The sequence below is a fragment of the Epinephelus moara genome, chromosome 18, assembly GCF_006386435.1.
Source record: "Epinephelus moara isolate mb chromosome 18, YSFRI_EMoa_1.0, whole genome shotgun sequence".
In the NCBI taxonomy this organism is placed as follows: domain Eukaryota; kingdom Metazoa; phylum Chordata; class Actinopteri; order Perciformes; family Serranidae; genus Epinephelus; species Epinephelus moara.
Window position 1 is genome coordinate 4912716 of NC_065523.1, and position 23238 is coordinate 4935953.

General features: G+C 40.2%; 2 protein-coding genes across 7 annotated transcripts in view; both read left to right on the forward strand.

The window, feature by feature from the left end:
* The first annotated feature begins 5142 nt into the window (after positions 1-5142).
* LOC126404991 (glucose-6-phosphatase catalytic subunit 1-like) lies at positions 5143-14995 on the forward strand. The gene is made up of 6 exons (XM_050068474.1): positions 5143-5499; positions 9570-9792; positions 9945-10054; positions 10145-10250; positions 10335-10450; positions 13140-14995. Exons 2-6 carry the CDS (start codon positions 9575-9577, stop codon positions 13661-13663), a joined length of 1074 nt encoding a protein of 357 aa, XP_049924431.1. The 5' UTR covers positions 5143-5499; positions 9570-9574; the 3' UTR covers positions 13664-14995.
* A 4025-nt stretch (positions 14996-19020) lies between these two features.
* Positions 19021-23238, forward strand: part of nbr1b (NBR1 autophagy cargo receptor b) — a 52583-nt gene continuing 48365 nt past the window's right edge. For 4 of the 6 annotated variants that reach the window (XM_050068456.1, XM_050068462.1, XM_050068457.1 and 1 more), the window contains exon 1: positions 19021-19305. In XM_050068456.1, coding sequence (XP_049924413.1) covers positions 19204-19305 — 102 coding nt within the window. In that variant the 5' untranslated portion in view covers positions 19021-19203. The remainder of the gene's footprint in view (positions 19306-23238) is intronic. The other 2 variants (XM_050068458.1, XM_050068461.1) reach the window with 1 other exon arrangement.

A 23238-nucleotide genomic window follows, 5' to 3' on the forward strand; every position in this document is an offset into this window, starting at 1 on the left:
AATGTAAAGACAGGATAAAGTATTCCATGCTGAGAAAAACTGTACAGTTAAAAGTTATTCATCTGCTCACTTTGTGTTACTGTGATGTATTTATGTGATATTGATTATGGCCATAAAACAATTGAAGTTGATGATGCAAAATAGTAATAGCTCTGTTTCTACACAGGTGAGGTTTTTGAGATCCTATGGAAAATTACATGTGGATTTGAGATTCTACCTGACGAGAGAGATGGCGAGCCACCCATGAACCTGATCTCTGCCTTGACCCAAGGAGTTGGATCAAGATCACCTATTATCCGCAGGAGCCCATCCATTCTTATATCTCCATCACTTGAGCATCACACTCTAGTGTGGTAGTAGTATCAAAACAACCTTTTCCACTTGACTTGTGACTTAAAAAGTGCATTTGTCACAATAAAGGATTAAAACTAAACTGAACAGTTTATAACAGAAGGAACAAAACTGAACATGAATAACACAACCAGTGGAACTCTGTTATTTTTTATTTTTCTTTGTATTATTTTCTGGTAATATTGTTATCTTGTGAAGCATTGAACTAACTGTTTTTAAAGGGTTAACATCTGAGTGCCACGCTACAGACTAAGGACAGGCAAACAGTGCAAACTTCATAATCCAGCCCGGTCTCTTTTGTTGGTATATACTTAGGTGGAAAGTACTGCCTAGTTTCCCTGTAAGTTTTGGGGAAATTACCTAGTACTTTCAGACTAAGGATGGGCAAACAGTGCAAACTTCATAATCCAGCCCGGTCTCTTTTGCTAGTATATACTTAGGTGGAAAGTACTGCCTAGTTTCCCTGTAAGTTTTGGTGAAAGTACGCTGTAGATGTGAGAACAGCACTTATCGTGTGGTTTCTGTGTAATAAGTAATAAAAACATTTTATAACTTTTCATGACTCATTATTGTGTATTTTAAGATATATGTAGGCTATATTATTACATTACTGTATTGTTTGTGTTTCGTCCTCGGATGGCACTACAAGACTTCCAGAGATGTGCACTTGAGAGGGGTAAGTTTGCTTGCTAAAAGTGACTGAATCAACTGCCATGAGCAAAGGGCAAAAGCATTTGTTGCACTTCATACATATACAGATTCATATAAGGAAATTAAACCATAAGTTTTGGGAAATTACATAAGTGACGAGTTATACTCTAACTCCCGGGAAAGTATGTGCTAAGTGACCGCGAGGGATACTCTAACTCCTGGGAAATTATGTGGTAAGTGACCGGGAGGAATTATGCTCTAACTCCCGGAAAAGTACATGTAAGTTCCCGGGAGTTATACGCTAACTCCCGGGAAAGTGGGCGAGAGGTACACTCTAACACGTGGGCTGACCGAGGGGCGGTATCAATGGCTGTCACTCAAAGTGCCCCTTCAAGCAATTGGAAAGACGGAAAACCAATCAGAGTAAACGAAACGTGTGACATAGGCTAGTGCAACGCCACTGTAAACAGACCAGCAAGCTGCAGCGGAGATGAGCTGTGATGATGTCTGGGAAAGAGCGTTGCCATCTTTGCGGATTTCCTCCTCACTGTGGACTCCGAGTTGCATGGCTGTGATTCCCAGCTTGGTCACTTCCCTGACCTGCTCCTCCATGAGTGCAACTAGCGGAGAAACAACAACAGCCACTGGGTTTTCAATGAGTCCCATCTTTTTCCCGATCAACGGAGCCAGTTGGTAAATTAAACTTTTACCAAACCCCGTAAGAAGGACGGCAAACACATCCTTTTTTTCAGTAAAAGCTTTCAGTGCAGCCGTTTGCTCTGCTTTTAAAGAAAATGTACGTTCCAGTTCGTTCAACACATTTACCATCGCAGTTTCAAAATAAGTAGCCATGTTGGTTGTTTATGAAATGCATTCAATCCGCTCCTTGTCCTTCCTATTCTAATGAAATGATTGCAAATAACGCGCCCCAAAGTAATAAACGGTTGTGATTGGCCCGGTAAGCTTTAACCAATGCCAGAATGCGCCTTTATGATTGCATGGCCAGACTGATCTGCGGAGCGAAATAGAATATGAGCTCGCGAGATTAGGATGGTTTCACCAGGCTAGCTAATCCTGACCTTAATCCTGCCACAGACCAGGATTTCCCGGCAGCATAAGTTACCATGGTTACTAGGCTGGGATTCAGGTTAACGACCTTGATGGAACGGAGTTGTGGCTCAGCTTGATGGAATGGAAACCGGAGTTTAGCTCGATGTATCAGCCTTAGTCAGAACCATGGTTTCCATGGTTACTGATGTGAGGCTAATCTTAGCCACTTTGATGGAACAGAACTCTGGCTCACATTAGCCAGACTTGGCCATTTAAGCCTGGATTTGCCTTTAGCCTGCTTGATGGAATACCCCCCAGGTGTGCAAATAATTCAAAAAAGTGAACAAAGGCAAATAGGTGACTGCATAAGACATCTATGGCTCTATAAAATGATTAAAATCACCAGAACATCCTGCATGTATATAACAATAACATCCATTATGAGGTAGAACTGGTTAAACGATGTAAACACAGGTGGAGAAAATAACAATGAGAATTATGAGCCAACACAGGGCACCAAGACAACTTAAAGTAGGCAGGCCATGAAAGCATTCCTATACATCAATTGAGATTAACAAAACGCCTGTATGTATGAGACACTGATGTCCATCATGAGTTAGAACGATTAGGTTGTACTGATGCACTGATAAGACATCCGTTTATTAAAAGTGTCAGACTTCAATGAAAGCCTATCCTTTGACTAAATGAGTAACAGAAGGCAAAAATACTTCAGATAACCCAGCGGCGATGAGAGATGAAAAAGAGAATTAAAAAATCTGTAAAGAAAATATATAATAATAACTAACTGCAATCTGCATGTAGACAAGCTTCCTGAGTGTGAAAGTGTACTAAAGATAATCTGAATTCTCTTATTAGTGTAAACGGGAACAAAGAAAGATGAAAGACAGGGAATTCAAAAATATTAGCAAACACCGGATGCCAAATCAACTTGCTGGTAATTTGGTAAAATGTCCGGTCAGTAATTTTTGTTCAAAAGTACCAGCTCTCATAGTAATCAGTCAGGACCGTGGCAGGCTAATGCCGCTAATGACACGGTCTGTAAGTTAACTCAAGGCCCGTCCAGGGCTAGTAAAGATGCAGTCATACAGTTAGCTTCCGCGGCTATCCAGTTAGCATAATAATGGCTTACCCACGGTGGGATTAATAGTCGCCGACGGCCATCAGGCCTCTTCCATGTGGATGGATGTTATGAAGCCTTTAGCCTCTTGTAAGAGAGTCTCTTCTTACCTCCATCCTTCATCACGATGACAAGCTTGGCAAGGAATAGCAGTGCAGGTTTGAAGCCCAGGTTGTAAAGCTCCGACATCACGTCCCGGTATTTCTGGCGCTGTTCTACAACCTCTGGCCTTGGTACTGTAGCTTGCCTCTCCAGGCTCGGGCCTCGTTTATGATCCTCTCCTTCACCTGGTACCTGTGCAGCCTGATAATGATGGGCCGTGCTCTCTGCCCCTGCTTCAGTATCTCGGATAGCGTACGATGAGCTCTGTCACATTCTGGTGGTGATTCCAGGAAGCCTTTGCCAAAAACTTCCATGAGCAGCTCTGCAAAGAAGGTTGTGGGCCGCGGCCCCCTCCACTGACTCAGGTATGCTGACCATCTGTATTGCTGACTCCAGGACTCAAGGTTGCTAACTTTAGCTAACAGCTTAGCGTTGCTCTCCGCTAGTGTAGCACAGGATGCCTCCAATGTCAACAGGCGCTCGTCCTGTAAGTTAGCATTTGCCTCGAGAGAGGTTATCTTCTGAGCGTGGTCTGACACTATGATTTGGATGTGGTCTAGCTTTGCTTCAGGTGTTGAAATGGAAGCTTTAATATCGGCAGAGAGGGCTTGGCGGTGTTCTTCCAAGAGGTTAGCTATGGTCGCCATGCTAAATTTGCCACCTGCTTCGTTTGAGGGACTGACCGTAGCACCTTGGTCTTTCAGTCTGTCTGGTTGCATACGTCAACCTGCTTCGTGTGAGGGACTGACCGTAGTACCTTGGTCTTTCAGTCTGTCTGGTTGCATACGTCAACATATTTCGGTAGTCCAATCCAAAAAATACCACTGCTTTGTTGTGACTTTCAGGGTCTTAAAAAGTGAAATTGTCAAAAGTTGCGGGAGCGAGACTCAACATGCGTCTACTCCATCTCAACCGGAAGTCCCTGAAACGTTGTTGTTGTTGTTGTTTTTTTTACCAAAATAACCTTTAATTTTGAACTGATGTACGTGATTAGTCTGGAGGAACTCAAATGGAAAAAAAGGATAAATATCTGCTGAGAATGCTATTGGTGGCATGTAAGAAATCCTTAACCAAGAAATGGCTGAAAAAAAGAAATGTCTAGTGTTGATGAATGGATTGACTTGGTTAATAATATCTGTAATGGAGAGATTGACTTTCAGTCTGAGAAGCCAGAAGGACATGTTTATTGAGAACTGAATATATTGGTTGGTATATGACTTTGTCTGATAAGTACTAGAAACCCTGTGATGTGACTTTTAGCCCCCCACTGTATTTTTATGTTTTTATTTATGTTATGTTTATCTTTTTTCCTTTTCTGCTTATGGTCTTCATGTTCAGTTGGTTCTGGATTTTGTTAACATTTTATACTGCTTCTAAAAACCAATAAAAAGAGAATTACAAAAAAAAAAGAGAGAAATGTGCAATATCAGTGAAAAAACAGGAGCCGACAGGACCTACATCTGCTCCACAAGGGTGCCTTACCAGAAGATCTATTTAGCCAACATGCTAATGATTGCGGTAGAGCAGACAAACACATACTTTAATCCACTCCTACACTTTTTTTTACTGGGATTTTGGGTTCTAGAAAGGGTTAAAAAAAATTGACACCACTTTCTTAAAAAGGTGTTTTTGACTACCTTGGTGTATCAGATGCTAAAAACCTGATGGCATGTTTACTCATGTCGTTATACCAAACCTCCTCTCTGCCCATCTGTCCCCCCCCCCCCCCCCCCTCTGTTGTCCCTCTCTCACTCCAGTCCAAAGTCCAAGTCGGAGGACCAGATGATCAGCCGGAATATAAAAGAGACTCTGCATCTGACTCACAGCACACAGCCACACACATACTCACAACCCATCTATCCACAGTCACAAACTCTGCATGAGCTGATTTTTGTTAATACTTTTAATGTTGATCATTTTAACACTTCAACTACATCATAATAAAACACTTAATGACAAGATACAGCTTTACACACAACAGTCGAGGACATCTCAACAGTCATGTGGCATCTCAGCAGAGACTTTCCAGACCACTTAATTTAAAAACTTATACACACACAGACACATATACACACACCACTGGCTGCACTGATAAAACTGCTGTTTATAGCAGCACAAGAGGACTGACTTGTTGTTTGTGTATCCCACATTCAAACTGAATTTGGCAAGAGGAGGATGCACTAACTGGTATCACATCACAAAATTCTGTAAGTAATATTCTGTCTCATATATGCTGCAGTAATATTGACATTTTACTATACAAAGATTGCATTGCCTTATCAGAGCACCATTGCGCTGTCAGTAGCTTAACTTGGTATGTTAAGACAGGTGTTAAGACAGGCTTAATGTTGGATGCATGACCCAGTGGTCTGTTAAAACACATTGCTGTGCAAGTTAAACTTGACCTGTAGTTTGGTCAGAACACAGCTGCTGTGTCTTGTGGCATCAGCTCAATGCCACAACAGGTCCTTGTATATCTAAACCTGTAGAACACCTGGTTTAGATGAGGGATAGATGTATTTTCAAGACCGATACCCACTGCAGTTTAATGTAAGTTAATATATCTGACAATATTTAACAAATAACCGATACTGCGGTAGACTGCAAAGAGACAGTTATGGGGCAAAATGTTACACCATTCAAGGTGATTTAGTGGCATTTAGCGGTAAGGACTGCAGATTGAAATCAGTTGAAACCTCTCGAATTAGAATTATTTTATTGTTTATTGTTCAGAAGGTTCCAAACTAACATACCAGGTGATTAAAACCAGTAAAAACACTGTATAAAGCAGTGCTACCTTAAAAAAAATGATCGTTTGTCCAGCACTGCTTGTTGCACAGAGTTTTCTAATGACAGTAGCTGACATGAAATGGTAAAAACACAAATGGTCTTTTCTAGAGCCAGTGTGTGGGGCAGGGGCAGGTGCCTTTTAATACTCATCCAGTGATGCAGACAAGGGTTTTGTTTAAACATTGAGAGGGACACAAATGTTTGGGGCCTGTGATGACTATTGAGGGCCTTAAACACTTTATTTTCTGCATTCTGGTGAATTTGCATCAATTTATGGTGGAAATGTACTTATTTATGTAAAGGGAAACAAAATTCTGGTGGCAGGTGACAAATCAAAATAAAAATATAATAGAGTATAATGCAGTAAGACTCTCAGACATGCTGTACTGTTTTCAGATGTTATTCTCCTGTGGATCGGCTTGTCTTATCTTACTGTGTATAAATGAGTTGTCGTGTTCTGCAGTGAAGTTTAAATGCTTCTGGATGTAGAGAGTAGAAGCTGCTCTAACACACGGACACACTGAGGATGATTTCTGCCTCAAAGTTCTTCAATTACATATGAAGTTAACAGAGTGTTGAAGAGAAAAGAGTTTTTTGATAGAGGGAGTTTGGTTCATTTACATCAAATTCAGCTTTCTACAAACATGGGTCTTCTCCTGAAATGCAAAGCTTATTTCATATTTTCTCTTGTTGTTACTTTCCCATCAGAGAATTTTAATGTAACCTGCGATCCAGCTAAATTCTTCATTTCCTGTTGGTTCAGAAATAAAATTAAATTCACATTTTTTAAAATTCAGTCTGCCGCCCAAGAATTTGTAAACAATTAACTTCATATATAAGGGAAAACTGCCTTGATTTCATTAAATAGTCGCAAACTAATACTCAAAATTATCCTCTAAATAGCTTGAAATATTCTTAAAGAATCCCAGAGAACAGACGCCTGCAGTGCTGCAGCTTCATGCTCCTCCTCTCATGCTCTTGGCACAAGGCATGTGCAGCACCAAACCGCATTTCAGTTTTATTTAATTAGCAGAGATTCAGTGTGGGAGATCTAAACATTATTTCGAGTTGAGTTTTGGTTTATAAAGATGTATAAGCGGGAAACCAATTCAGCATCTGTGTCCGCTCACACGGGGCAGTTTGTGATTTTATGCCATCTTACTTGTTGTTAAGCTTAATAGTGGGTTATTGCTGAAATTAGTCTGGCTGTATTGATACATTTTAATAGTAGTTCAATCTCACAACAGTTACAAATAATATCTACACAATGATCTAAATATCTAAACAATAATATGCAGGGTGTTTGATTTAAGTGCATTAACTGTGGTGACTATGACATGGGCAGTGATGAGGGAGGAGCAGGCGCTCTTGCAGTCTGGCAGAATTTAAACTCAGATTCGGTTGTCAGGTGGTGCAACATGCTTTTAATGGAAAATTGATGGCACAGGCCAAATTTAAAAACTAAAATATTAAATTAGAAAAAGAAATCGAAAAGAAACGTCTCCCAAAATAAGGCCCTTATATAGACAGAGGGCAAAAGGACAGGTGCTTGAGCACCACCTGGGGTATATCTGTGCACTTGCCTGATCTCCATAGACAAGGACCTACTCCCTAAGCAGATATAAATGTATATTTCTAAGGCAACAAAAGCACAACAGTTCTTATTTTCAGGTGATTATAGACTGAAGAAAACATAATTATTGTATTAATATACATTTCTGCTTATTTATCCCTCCAAGTCCTACACAGTGGGCCCTCAAATGCATGGACTAGTACATTAAAAAAAAAAAAAAATCCCCCATAAAGTGTATAGAATGGTAAATGGTAAATGGGCCTGCATTTGTATAGCGCCTTTCTAGTCATCTAGTGACCACTCAAAGCGCTTTTTACACTACGAGTCACGTTCACCCATTCACACACACACATTCATACACTGGTGGCCAAGTCTACCGTACAAGGTGCCACCTGCTACTCAGTTTTAACACACTCACACACCGATGGAACAGCCATCGGGAGCAATTTGGGGTTCAGTATCTTGCTCAAGGATACTTTGTCATGCAGCCTGGAGGAGCCCCGGATCGAACCGCTGATCTTTCGATTGGTGGACGACCCGCTCTACCTCTGAGCCACAGCCGCCCCTACTTCCGTATTTACCATTTTCTAATAATGATGGACATACAGCACCATTACGTATTTATCCAAATTACCTGCATTTTGACCTTAAGCGGCCCGCCCATCTTTTACTTATTCCATTTCCACTTTTGTCTAGCTTGCAGTTGCTCTTTCTAGCTATACTATTAGTAAACCTTAATACATGCCGTTAGTAAACACAGTAAACACAAATGAGAAGCCTCCTGACTGATTCACTGATTCAGCCTACTATAAATTTCACAAACTTGGAAATGCACATCCACATTCATGCAGCGGTCACATGGCCTGACATACCACACTTGCTGCAGATAAACTTACCTACAGTGTTATCTTTAACTCATTTTCATTGTAGCAGTAGCTGGATGTTTATATCATTATGTTAACACGTGGCCAGGCACAACTGACTGTCTCACTTCGACCCACTGAGCAGTTTAATTCCGGTTAAGCACTTTGCTAACTTAAATGGGGATAAAAAAATGATTTAATTGTGCAGCCCTTCTTGACTTTTGAAATGTTATTGGACCAAATGAATCAATGCAGATAGTGAAACAAGCATTTTGTGGGGGTTGTAACAACAAAATGTATCCACTGATCTACAGACGTCTCTTTCACAATGTAAGGCCATGAGAAAAAAGTATTTTTGGGGCATCATGTGACAAACCCAAATGGTGTAATTCCACCTTTGGCCACTATGTAGCATCGGCTTCAAAGGTTGGCGCTGTTCCTGGGGCCTTGGCTCTATTACAATAACAAGTTACCCAACAAAAGTGCATTAACAGATCCTAACTTTATGCAAAGCTAGTGAGTGGAATATGCTCAGGATATATGGGCTGTTCACTAGCTGATGCACGGAATGCTAGTTAGCCAGCATTCTAACAGGAATTTAGCATAACGTTTCAAGAAGATAACCAATAAAAACACAATCCACTGTAGAATATAGTCTTTGTAACACAATGTTAATTTCCACTTTTTAATACATTTGAAAGTAATGACATTGATTGTATCTATACTGCAGTTGTCAAGCAATGTCTTCTGCTAGGATACAGCAACATTACTTGGACAAACCACATACAGATCTGCAATAGACAATAATACTAAAACTGGTAGTAAAATTTATGCCAACTTGTTAAGTTTCTTTATGATTAGGTTTACATTTGCTTATAATTATTTTGGATAGTAATTTTTTTTAATTAAAATTTGTATTAATATATTGGGGGTGTTAAGCATATTTTAATATTGGGTCCCAATGTATATTACTACCTTGACACACACACACACACACACCATATGCACAGATAGTAGGTGTTACACCTTTTTCCACCCTCTTCTTTTGCAGTTGAAATGGACTTACTTCATAGCTGTGGTGTGAGCAGCACATACTACCTGCAGACCCACTTTAGCCACAGACAGGGCTACTTCCTGTCAGTCTCCATGGCAACTGACCTACGCAACACCTTCTTCCTATTGTTCCCCATATGGTTTCATATACGGCAAGCTGAAGCCATCAAACTGGTGTGGGTGGCAGTAGTGGGAGACTGGGTCAACCTGATCCTGAAATGGTGAGAAGGGGTAATGATGATGATGATGATGATGATGATGATGATAATTATGATTGTCATGGTGATTCTGATGACAGTGACAACAATGATGTTGATGATGATGATGATGATGATGATGTATCCACAAAGTGTGTCCATGATACCATTTTAAGGCTTCTGTTTGGAGAGCGTCCCTATTGGTGGGTTCAGGAGACGGGTTACTACGGCAACTCCTCCCAACCAATAATAGAGCAGTTCCCCATGACCTGTGAGACTGGGCCAGGTAAGAACACACTTTAGGAGTAACATTTGTGAGTTTATTTATTCTCAGATTTAATCCATCTCTTAAAAAGTTTACCTCCTCCCCTGACAGGAAGTCCATCAGGTCATGCCATGGGGACTGCAGCAGTCTACTATACCATGATGTCCTCACTTGTTGCCATAGTGCTGAAGACAGAAGAACATCAAATCAGGAAATGGTGAGCTCAACCTCACCTTTATTCACTGTATAATACCTCTGTGCATTGCATACAGTCAGATCAATAACGTGGATTGTCCTCCAGGTGTGTGCGTGTCTCACTGTGGATGCTGTTCTGGTGCGTGCAGCTGTGCGTGTGCCTCTCCAGGGTCTTTGTCGCTGCTCACTTCCCACATCAGGTCATCACAGGAGTTGTCATAGGTATGGACAGACAGTCTCACTCCCAACTCGTAAAATACAGATGCTAGGTCAGTGGTCCTCGGCATCAGATGCTGATGCACCGAGGCATTCTCTAGCAGCCGTATGAGACGCACTGGGCAGCGGCATTTTTTGACACTCCGAGCAACTGCCTTAGTATAAAGATCCAGAAAGTTCAGACTTTTACCTGGGAAAAGGACTGTTCATTTCATGTGTGAAACCAAAAGACAGTTGAGTTATTTACATAACAACGTAGTGTGCTAGTATGCGTACTATGCACTAGTGACATATTTCATGTGATGTTACATTATGTTTGCAACACATGCTAATATTTAGCCAAACATGTTTTTTTCTAAACCTAACCACATACTTTTGTTGCCTAAACCTAAGGAAATAAACCTGAAAACAAAAGTTTTTTAGCCTAAGTTTTAAGTTTATTTTCAAAAGAGACTGCCTTTCATCATCAACATCATCATCATCATCATCATCATCATCAAACCAATGTTTGTTTAGGGAAAATTGACTTAATTGCATTAAGCTCTTTTACAGCAATGCCCTGAGTTCACATTCCTCTTGTAACTTGTTCCATTTATTTGGTGCGAAAAAACTAAAAGCTATTTAACCAAGCTCTGTACTGATCTGAGGAGTTTCAAGGGATAAAATTCCTGCAAGCATGTGTCATAAGAAATTAGATTTTTTTAAACAGAAGTGAGGTAGAGGGTAGCTTTCCTAGCGATGAGAACTGTGGTAGACTGTATCAAGTGATTTTAGTGTGGACTGGGCTGCATGCATATACAAAATATCACCATAATATAAGGCTTAAATAATGGTAGCATGAATTATTGTCCTTCTATTTTCTAAAGAGAAGCAGAGAGGGGAGACAAGCAAATCTGTACAATGCACCCAATTTAATTTTCACATTCTTTGTGAACTCTAAAACACATGTTTTAAGTGAAAGCTTGTGATCTAGCCAAATACCAAGACATTTGTAATCTGTTATGCGTTCAGTGTGGGCGCCATTCAGGAAACGGATGGAGTAGGCATCATGATCACAGGTCCTTGACCTTGTGCATAACATGAATTAGGTTGTAGGTTAATTTAAAACCAGTCTAAGTTTTTTAAAGGATTTCTGCATGCACTGAAGTGCACATTGAAGGTTTGATACTGCTTCCTCAACAGAAGGTGCATAAACATAAATAATTGTATCATCTACATAAAAATGTGCTTTGCAGTTTTTTTTGAGAGGCACAGATATATAAAAATTGACAACAATTTTTTAAATCTTAATTAATTTAACAACTGGAAAGTATACATTTCCTGTAAAAAAAATAAAGTTTATTTTGAAAAGACGCGACGCATGTAATGCCCTCTCTGAACGTCCAGAACTGATGCTGTAGGATTATCTAGGGAGTCATAGTTTGACTTTGTCCTAACAGACATCTACTTCGACACGTTGACATGATGAGCAGTAGCCAATCACAGCATGTGGTATTTGCCAATCACAGCACAGTAGAGTGATACTTCATGGAATATGCTTGGGGAAAAATGTGTATATCTGATGCTTTGTCAAATAATGGTATCATAAGCGTCTAAGATCTAAAATCATTAGATGCTTAGTCATTATCATGAGATAGTTGAGCAAAATGAACTTATTAAGCGTAGCGTAAGTTCAGGCAGGACACACTGTCAATGGAAGGGATTGATGGAAGGGAGTCAGCTGATGGATCACGTTTCCTTTCTATGCAACCTATCGGCAGATCTCATTCAGGGCGCCTTATTTAATCTGCTTCGGCCTGCCTACTGTTGCTGCTTCCTCTGCAAGCTGCTTTGCAACATGCCTCCACCCCAGCTCCTCCTTTTCATGTTGTGTCTGACTTACCAATGTCATTTCTGTTTGTCATTGATGCTGCTCTGCTCTGTCTCCGGGGGATCTTTGCTGATGCTTTCCCTGCCTCAGGCTTTCCATGTAGGCACATGGAAGGACAGAAAGGTGTGCTCTCCCTGCCTTAGGCATTCCATAAAGGCGCGTGGAAGGGAGGAGAGGTGTGCTCTCTCCGCCTTAGGCTTTTCTGTGTAGGCCTAAGGAAAGGCAGAAAGCCCCCAGAACAGACCCATACCACCAAATATAATACTGCAAATGGAAATAAAGTTTTCTTTGACTGAAGTGGTCCTGACTGAACTATGATTTAAATAAGAGTCAAAATTATGAGATAGTTAATCAAAATACAGTATTGACATAAGAAGTAAAAATGATGGTATAGTAAATCAAAATCATGAGACACAAATCAAAGGTCAAGTCAAAATTTTGACCAGTTGTGTTGTGTTTTTCACGTGGATGTTACAGTGAAATATCGGTCTAGTTATTACTACAAACAGAAGAATTTACCAAGAAACTTTTCTTGTTATAGCACCGTATGATTGTATCGTATGCTTTTTTTGTTTGTTTGATTTTTCAAGTAAAAACGTAAAAAAAAAAAAAACTCCTAACGTTTTTCTTTTCCTGGTAGAAATGGGCTTCCATATTAAAACTTGTCTCCCCTCTCTGATTATTTTTCAATTTTGATTTATTGCATGACTACAATTGAGCACAGTGTCATTAAAACAGGTTGTACAAGGTTTGTGTGTTACTACATGCTAAATTGTAAAGAAATAAAGATGACTTAAATGACTGAATAAAGGTTTTTCCTCTCAGGTATCCTGGTGGCAAAATCTGTCAGCCAGACCCAGCAGATCCACAAGGCTGGCCTACGTTCCTACCTCCTCACCTCCCTGCTCCTCCTCTCTCTGGCTCTCCTCTTGTACCTGTGCCTCCTGCTGGTAGGAGTCGACCTCCTCTGGAGTGTGGAGAAAGCACGGTGCTGGTGCCAGAGAGCAGAGTGGGTCAGCGTGGACACCAGCCCCTTGGCCAGCTTGTTCAGGAACACTGGGACTCTGTTGGGTCTGGGCCTAGGGCTCCACTCTCCTCTGTATGCACACACTAACTCAGTAGTGGTCGGCAGGGAGTCTGAGGGCACCATCTACAGGTCAGTCTGTTTAAGTGCAACACTGGTGCTACTGCAGTTATTTGACTCTGCTTTTCGGCCAGCTGTCCACAGCGGAGCTCTGTTCTATTTGCTGTCGTTCTGTAAAAGTGCCATGGTGCCTCTGGCTACTGTGGCTATTGTTCCTTACTGTGTCACTGCGGCACTGGGATACAAAGCAGAGAAGCTATTATAAGGCGGGTGGCCTTTCTTTACATGTACTGTTGCCTGGGTGCACATCTTTACATCATCATATACTGCTGAAGCTGCTGGTTTAAACCTACAACATTTGGTCAAAAGTATGTGGACACATAGTTTCATGTCCTTTTTGTCTGGGTCCGGTTTTTCTGGTTTAGGCCTCATAGTTCCAACACTGTTCCATGCACTATAGAGAAATATTTTCCCTGTTAGGAAGAAGTTGACTTTTGTTCAAAGAGCCCTGACCTCAACCCCATCCAACTCCTATGGGATCAGCTGGAACACCAACTGTGAGCCAGACCTCACATAAATAATGTGTGTGTGTGTGTGTGTGTGTGTGTGTGTGTGTCAGCATTAGTGGAAAAGTCTATGAGGTATTTTGAGGAATTAAAGGCAGATGGGGGCACCAACATTTCCCCACATGAAAGGGATAGTTTGGATTTAATGGATTGGAGTTGTATGAGGTACTTAGCCATAGTCAGTGTATTACATACAGTAGATGTCAATCTGCACGCACCCATTTTGGAGAAGCAACAGGAGTCTGACATGGGAGCTAAGCAATGTACTGCTGTGAACGGGAGCAGCAGCAAAACAAGTTTTGTGGATGTGTTATATTGAGAGTACACTCACTGCTTTACCTTTCCGTCAGACAGCCCGGGGAAGCTATTAACGGCTTCAGTTCCCCATCTACGGGGAAAGCCACCAGACACCAGTGACAAAAACAGTAAATTTAGCTCACTGAACACAGGTTGCTCTACCGCTGTCTCAATCAGTTAGTTAGTTAGTATGTGTTATTGTGTGACCTTGGTGAATCCGAATTAACCCTTTCAAATGGCAAGTTACACAATAACACAAACAAACTAACTGTTCGAGGGAGCAGGAGACCAGAAACTCCTGCGTTAAGTGATGTTAAATCACTGTTTTTCTCAATGGAGTCTGGCTTTGAAGAGGGCGATGTAACGGCTTCATTTTCCCATTGGAAATCACTGCCTGACATTAAGGTAAAGCTATGAAAATCTAAATATAGGGTACACACTTATACTGATATTCTATTTTTTAGGTGGGACTTTTTTTTAGGTGGTTAAAATGTGTTTTGGATAAGTACTCCATACAACCCTACTTAAAATTAATCAGAACTATATCTTTCATGCGTTCATTCATGAATAATCATCACAGTCATGATATGATATATATATATATATATGATATATGGTATGTTGGAGTGTATGAAGAGAACTTTAGAGGAAAGAAAGGGAGAAGGTATAAGCCACCTGGGGGAAAAAAAATGAAGAAAAGAGTTGCACGTACCGTATTCTTTTATTGTTTATTTATTATCATTGTTTGCTAGCTATTTCTGTTGATTTGTCATTGTATCTGTTTATGTTGTGTAATAGATATAAAAGAAAATAATAATAATAATATATATATATATATATATATATATATACGTATTGTGTGTGTGTGTGTGTGTGTGTGTGTGTGTGAGACCTACTATTTTCCACAAAAGTTCCCACAGTTTTGGTTGTATGACCTGAGAGGTTGTATTTGTGGTTTTGCCTGAGCTCCTCTCGCTGATTTGAGGTGGGTGTGGCTCGGTGGGATAAAGGTGATGCCACATGCATGCACCAAATTAGGATTAAGCAATGTTTATTTCAGAATCTGATCACATAGATTTGGGTTTGTTTGGTTGTGTTGCCAGGTTCACTGTTTATCAAATCTGACTATGACTGATACAAAATGATGTTTTTATCCAAGTTTTGACTTTGACCGTTGTATATTAATATCAATTGTTCGAAGATTTAAATAAAATGCTAGATATAAGATGAACATTCTGTGTTTTTCTTAACTGATACAATTTCGAAGAATGATTACTTTTACAATTATTATTATTTGCCAATATTATCTAGCATTACACCCTTTGCTGTCAATCAGTTTGAGACCCCCTTTTAGCTATGTTAGCACCGTGGCTCTGTGGACAGATCTGTGTCTGTCATTCCTCCACTTTGATACACACTGAAATATCTCAACTACAGACTTTGAATGGGTGTGAAATTTTGTACAGATTCATTGTACCCGGATGATTAATCCCTCTGATTTTGGTGATCCCTGACTTTCCCTCTAGTACCACCATGAGGCTGACATTGTAGTTTCGACTGAATTATCTCAACATCTATTGAAAAGATTGTCATGAAATCTGGTGCACAAATTCAGTCGTCGAACCCGGCACTTGGTCAGTGACTTCCGGTGTCGGACACTGATGAAAAAACTTCCGACATGGGGGAAATGCGGCTGGACAACAACAAAAGTTAAGGCAGCAGAAGTCCAACAACCATGGATTCTCACCAGGGAGGCCAGTGTTTGCTTCCCCTAAGATTGTAAAGCCAAACTCTGTTCTTTTTCCTTAAACCCAACCATGTGTGTGTTGGCAAAATGTAACCATGTGTATTTGCTGTTGAAGGAAAAAAACCCTCAATTTTCGATGTTGTACCGACGTAGTACGTTTCTTTTGAAAGAGACTGTCTGCAAACTGTACATTTCCTGTGAAAACAGAAGTGTATTTTGAAAACAGACAATGCATGTAACAGGCTGAACTTGACAGGTATCCCAGAACGTCAACAGCCAGCGCACCCAGGGTACCTTGCATGCCATATCTCAACGGAAAGTCCATGACCAAACATCAACATGTGATGAGGATGTGTTGGACTGACCTGAAAGTACAAGTTTATTTATCAGTGACCAAATAGAGTAGTGACATACTAATCTGCCTAAGCTGTACTTTGTGATTAGCGTTAATTAGCAAATGTTAGTATGCTAACATGCTCAACTAAGATGATGAATGTGCAATTGACTTGAGTAGCTCTTTGTGAATAATTTACTGTAACTCAGCAAATAAAACATGCATCATTCACTAAAGGCTTTTTTATATAGTAGTAGTATGAGTAGCATGAGACTGATCTATATGAAAGAAATTATGTTCTAAGGTGTTCTCTTTTCATACAAATAATAATAAGATATCACTGTAATTGTACAGTAGTCTGTTTTAGGAAAGAAAGAAGATTGACGTGCTGAAATTTTAGATTAAATCAGAGTAAATGACATGCAGTTTTGGAGTAATGTTAAATACACTACAACCAGTTCATTGCAGCATGCTGTAATAACCACTGCAGATGCCTGTTAAGTTGTTTCAATTACCTGAACATATGTCAGAATGGATGTATGACAATTACAGGATTTTATTCACATTTCTTTTCTGCCCCATGCCCTGCCATCCATCAGATACCCCACTGGTAGGAAATACAGGTCACTGATATCAAGACAAGGATGTTTCTCACAATGCATGGGGGGTTTCATCTCAAGTCCAGCACCCTGAGAAAGTACACTAAGTGGAATGAGGGGGGCTGAGGACTGGTGAGCATCAGAGCCACTGTCCAGGATGACACAGTGAAGATCGAGGATCCAGGAATACAGCAGAAAGATGGTCCCCAAAAATGAGCTGCTAAGTGAATACCTCAGGCAGCAGAAACCAGAGAATGCAGAAGAGGAGGATGAACCATCATGGAAGGACAAGACCCTGCATGACCACCGACAAATTGAAGAAGTGACCGAAATCAAGAAATCCTACTAGTGGGTGGAAAAGGCTGGACTGAAAGACAGATTCTGTGGGACTTCCAGATCCAGACAGACAAACTGGTGATGGATTATCAACTGGACGTAGTGTTGATCCAAAGAAATCAAAGGATTAAACAATAGAAATGACTAAAAATCATGTGCAAATATACATGAGTATATTCACATATTATGTTAGGTGCTGCTGCTGAATATACAATGTCTTGGTTCCACAGGCCACCATTACAGGTGTAACAACAACTGATTCCTATGAGGATCTAAAATTAAATGTAATCCTTTAATTAGGACAACTCCCATTTAAAATGGTGAGTTTATGTCTCCATCTCATTACTGGATTTTTCCTCTTCTTTTTCTTCTTCTTATCAATACAATATGTTTTGTTGCTGTTAATACTCTCAAAACACTCTTTTTCTGTATGGAGAGGCTGATAACTGATTGATAAAATTTGTAGTAATGTTGTTGTAATTTGAATATCAGAGCATTCCTACATTGTATGCGTGGCAGTACAAACTACCTTGGGCACAAAAGGTGCATAAGGGATTTTGACTAATCCTTAATTGAGATATTTTTCTTGATGTTTGAAAGAATGTACTTTTCTAATGCAGGAATTGATCATAATGATTTTGATTTAAAAAAAATGTTATGCTGGTGGTATTGTTTTTTGGCTTAGTAGAAAGACCAATTTGACCAATGGCAACATAGCTGGATCAAAGTAATTTAAAAAAAAAAAAAGGTAAGAATAAGCCATAGTGCAAAACCTCTTTAAATTTTGTAGACTTTTTCATCGACATTCTCGTTTACAAAGATATTCTTGGCCCTCTTCAAGCGTATTTATGTGTGTACATTAAACAAAAAAATTAAAATGGCTTTGCTCTTCATTCACAGAACATGTTTTTATTGTCTATATGGAGGGTATGTACAGAGTTTGACAAGCAAGCATTTCTGTATGCAGCTCCTTATATGTGGAATCCTCTGCAGAAGGACTTAAAGTTGCAGTCACTGGTTCCTCTTGGCCATTTCAAAGAACTGTTGCAGGATTGTTGTGCCCAATCGTCTATATGCCAGTGTCAGCGTGTATTTTAGTTGATCTTTGTAATCATGCTTAGTTGTCTCTGTTTTATGGTTTTATAGTTCACTTATAACATGTATTAACAAACATGTTGGCTTTTCATTGTGGTAATCGAATTAGGTGTTTTATATTGCTTGTTTTAGAGCTGTACATTTTTAATTTGTATTTTTGTTCTATGTTGACTGTAATTTATGTTGCTGCCTGTCTTGGCCAGCACACTCTTAAAACAGAGATTTTTAATCTCAAGAGTTTTTTTTGTTAAATAAAGGTTTTTTAAAAAGATGGAAAACAAACATCTTTTTTCTTATCCAGTTATCAAGTGCAAAGTCCAAAGATTATTCTCAGAGACTGGTTCCTTACATATCCTTATATTTAACACATGCCAGTTAAGTTTTTAAGGCCTTAGACGATTTAACAATACTTTATGTAGGCTACTTTCCTAAATCTTTGTCAAGGGCAGTAAAGAAGGGCCTTTGGTTTGTAAATAAACGACGAGAATCTGGCGAGAGTAATAAATAGATTGGATCCCTGCTGCAGTCCTGATCATCACAGGTGACGCTCCTGTGCCGCCCTCCAGCGGCTCTTCTCCGCACCGCACCGTACCGCGCTGCTGCTTTTGTTTTTTTCCGCACAAGCGGAAGTGTCGATCTTAGTTCCGGACACATGGTGCAGGGTGGGCGTGCCTAGGACGCTGATGTAAACACAAAATACGCCTCATCCCCCGTCGGATAAGTCACAGTGGAGCGAATTGGCAAGATTAACCCAAATAGCCTTCGCTGGTCGGGGAAAACGCTCCGTGTCCGTCGTGCGTAATATGCGTTAAGGCGCAGACGGGCGACGCCATGGACTTTTACATCAACCTGAAGGTGAATTTCAGAGGAAATTCCAAAAATTTCCTTCTGTCGGGATCCGAGACCAAGAGCTGGGAGTCGATGGAGGCCATGGTAAGAGAGGGGAGAATCACCGGGCCCGTTCTGAAACACACCGATCACCGCACAGCCTGCTGCCGCCTCTGTCTGCTCTCATACACTCATTTCTAGTCGCTGCTGCTTGCGATTGATGACATTGATGTGCCACATCGGAAGATTGTGTTTACTCTTAGGGACATAACCTACCAGCTCTGGATATGCTAATGACAGACTGTAGCATTACCGTTGCCATCATGCAGCGTGTCTCCTGTGAGCTGCTGTGATAAAGCACAGATGACAGTGTCACAGAGGGCAGGGAGGATACATCGCTGGCCTGACAGGGTTATTATAGTGGTTTGTTGTCATGGAAACACTGTTTACCAGCTCAACACAACTGGTCTGAGCAGTTTGAAACACACATCCACCATTTGAATGTGTTCCTCTGGCCTGTTAGCTGAAATATCAGTCAGAGGGCATTTATAAGTCTGCAAATTCATTTCACAACAACATTATTGCACAAAGCTTTTCTACACACTGAACAATCAGAGAGAGAAGTGGGTTATCGGGAATACATTATGAAATTGTTGTAGGTAGGCCTAATCCCATAATGCACTGCCCTATTTATTGGAAATTGGCTCATATTAGAGGCCTTTATTTTGTATATTTAATCATGTTTACTGTTTTCTGACTGGTTTCTGGTTCAGAGCACTTCTTTCATATTTACCTGTTGTCTTGATGAAGTTAGTATAATGTGCATATCCGAAGCATTAATTCTATCAGTACAGTAACAGAGTCATATCACAGACTGGGTATGTGCTGTCTTGGTGTCCCCAGTGTAAAGGGTGACTTTGGAATGTTTCAACCTGGGCTTAATTTTCCCATGTTTTTGTGTCTAAGTGACAAATCGGAACAGCAGTTTGTACAACTGGTCCAGTATTTGGAGAGAGCGCTGCAGCCAGCAGCGGCAAAACCTGCTGCAATGTAATCCCTGTGGGCAATTGAGCACTATCAGTTTATGTTGACTAAGATCACACAGAAAGCTTTATAGCAGTTTAAGGTTGCTTTTTGTAATTACTTTTAATGAGAATGAAGCTTTTTTTTTTTTTTTTTTTTTGCTGTTTTTGCGTTGCTATGTGCCTTGTGTTTCTGCACACTAGGCGCCTGGCGTTTTTACAACAACACTCTGAACTGAAAAAACTTCAACTCAGAGTGGAAAAGCGCCCCACGTCATCTCCGTTTTTTTTCCCATCACAACAACAAGTGTACAGTTGGTAAACAATGGAGGAAAAACTGGTGCTACTTCGCATGATCCACCCACTTTTTTTAGGGTTTCATGTACCCATACAGATCTCTGTTTCCCTGTGCCCAACAAACTATCTGTTGACAGCTTCTCAACTACCTACTAAGTATTATAAAATAAATCAAATGATAAATGGTAGATTGATTACAGGGGAAGGTCAAGGTAAGGAGGTAATAGGGTGGTTGCCTGGCAACAATAAAAAGGTGCAGCAAGTGTTTCTTTACTATTGGCATTCAATTTAAAAAAAGAAAATGGCAATGTGGTGTGCCTGGCGTTCTGTGACTTGCGAAACTTTTTCTGTGTTATCGGGGCCTAAAAGTGCTTGTTTTTGTCACTAACATGCTCAGATTGTTATTACAAGTGTCTGACAAGATTATGAAGAGGATCCCAACGGAGATAGACCTTTTTGTTAAACATTAAGATCCTTTTTATTCAACCAGAAATCGCCCCCAAATCTCCATCACCAAATCCACCGGACTCCATTTGAATAAACAGTGATTTTAGCATGTATAGAGGCAGCATGTCTTCACATCTAACTAGGTGAATTAATGGTTTACCAAACCTGCATTGGTGATTATTGGTTTGGTAAACTATTAATTCACCCAGTTAGATGTGAAAATATGCTGCCTCTATACATGCTAAAATTATTGTTACAACATTACTGTTTATTTAAATAGAGTTTGGTGGCTTTGGCAATGGCGATTTTGAGGCTGATTTTGGTCAAACAAAAAGGATCTTACTCTTTTACAAAAAGCTCTGTTTCTGTAGGAATCCATTCCATAATGCTGTCAGACACTTAGAATAACAATCTGAGCCTGTCAGTGTCAAAAACAAACACTTAAAGGTAGGGTCTGGAGGATTTTCCAGTTGCTGTTTGTAAACACACATTCAAATTTGGCCCCTCCTATCAGGCTCAACTCTCCCAGCTGTACGGAGCCCGGAGGTACGGAAGAAGGCTTCACAGAAGGTTCAGGCAAGGCTCGCGCTGGTGCACGCTCGGACACGCTTGGGCACGGCACCTGCGCTCTCTCAGACCGCCCAGAAGCGGTCCGAGCTCACAAAAACATCAAAATACAGTTAAAGGGTCCGACTTCACCGCAGCTTTTTATCACAGCCCCCCGCTGCGACATCCTGCTCTCGTCTACTTTTCAGGCGAGGCGCAGTTCATCTCGAACGAGCCTATTGTCTATGGTCTATGGATCGAGGCGAGCGCTTCTTCCTACGTGCTCAAAAACGTAGGTGCTGATTGGCCGAAGAGGAGTCCTGTGTATCTGCGCTCGATTGCTCTTCCTTCATCCTTAAACTACCCGGATGTCTGTCACAGTAAATTGAAATTGAATTTTGAGAAGTGAATTTGAATTGTGAGAACTGAATGTGGAGATATATAGAAATAAATTCAATTTCAAATTATACTATTCAGATTCAGTTTTTCAATGCAATGATTCAAATTAACAATACAATTTCAAATTATGTGATTCAAATTCAGTTTTTCAATGCAATTATTCAAGTTTAGAAATTCAAATTCAAATATAAATGATTCAAATTCAGTTTCAGCCCATATTGGGCCATGATGATAATAGTATGTATAATATGATGATAACTCCACTACAGAAGAGGCTTGATGATCAGTAAAATTAGGTGGGGAAAAAAAGTGGATATATCGGTTGTCGGCCAAATGAGGTGTTATATATTGGCATATTGGATATTGGCAAAAAATCCAATATCGTACATTTCCACTAACAGGTGTTCATTACTTTTATTAAAAAATATGTTAAATATTTTTATTGTATTCCAATTCAACTCATTCTGAGGAATTAAAAGTTCATTGCTTTTTGAAAGGGTAAATTGCATTATGATACTTTTATATTATCATTTTATCACTGGGATAATATAGTCTTTAAACAACAAATAATATGGTTTATCTCAATTTTGGGGAAGCCAATATATCATCAAACTTAAGTACTTATGGTGACAGGCCTAGAGCAGGGCTCAAATTTTTTTTTCTAGGAACTCTTCCCAAAAGCAGTCCTGTATCACTGAATTCATGTTAACCTAATAGTGTACCAATGAGCCAGAATAAGCTTGGAGCCACTAAAAAACTGTGGGGGGAAAGACCAGAGGCCCTGTTTTTGAATCAGTGGCATTGTAATTAGCCAGTGTCAAGGAAGAAGGTGAAATGTGGGCTGGCAGCTCTGCACCTTTCAATTTATGGTTCATTTGTCTGAGTGCTGCTGAGTCACAGATGAGAAAGATGTTAGTGGGTTTGGTGTACAAGTTTAGCATCATCTGTTTTTTATTCAGCATGAAGTGCTGAATAATACCTGGCGACATGAGCTGCTCGTTTAATCGAATTTTAATCTAGATTACGATTTGGGCTTTCAACAATTATGAAAACAAAATAATCAACATAAAACGATTATGCGCTTCTTGTCAGTTTACTCTCGTTGTCTTGTGTTGCAGATCAAACGCACCCGGAAGCCGCGCATGCGCAATACTGCCCCCTCCCCTCCTCTTCTCTGTTCACTCCACGAGCCAGTCAAATAGGTGAAATTGATTAATGTGAGGGGCAGGCAAAAACAGTGTGTAGAAAATGGCAGAGGGAGAGTGAGAGAGGTTGGTGTGTGTGTGTGTGTGTGTGTGTGTGTGTGTGTGTGTGTGTGTGTGTGTGT

Excerpts from the sequence above, each read along its gene's own strand:
- LOC126404991 (XM_050068474.1), top strand. The coding sequence starts at position 9,575 with ATGGACTTACTTCATAGCTGTGGTGTGAGCAGCACATACTACCTGCAG. Across the intron at positions 10,251-10,334 it reads GAACATCAAATCAGGAAATG|GTGTGTGCGTGTCTCACTGT; the intron begins GTGAGCTCAACC and ends ATTGTCCTCCAG. Across the intron at positions 10,451-13,139 it reads CATCACAGGAGTTGTCATAG|GTATCCTGGTGGCAAAATCT; the intron begins GTATGGACAGAC and ends TTTTCCTCTCAG.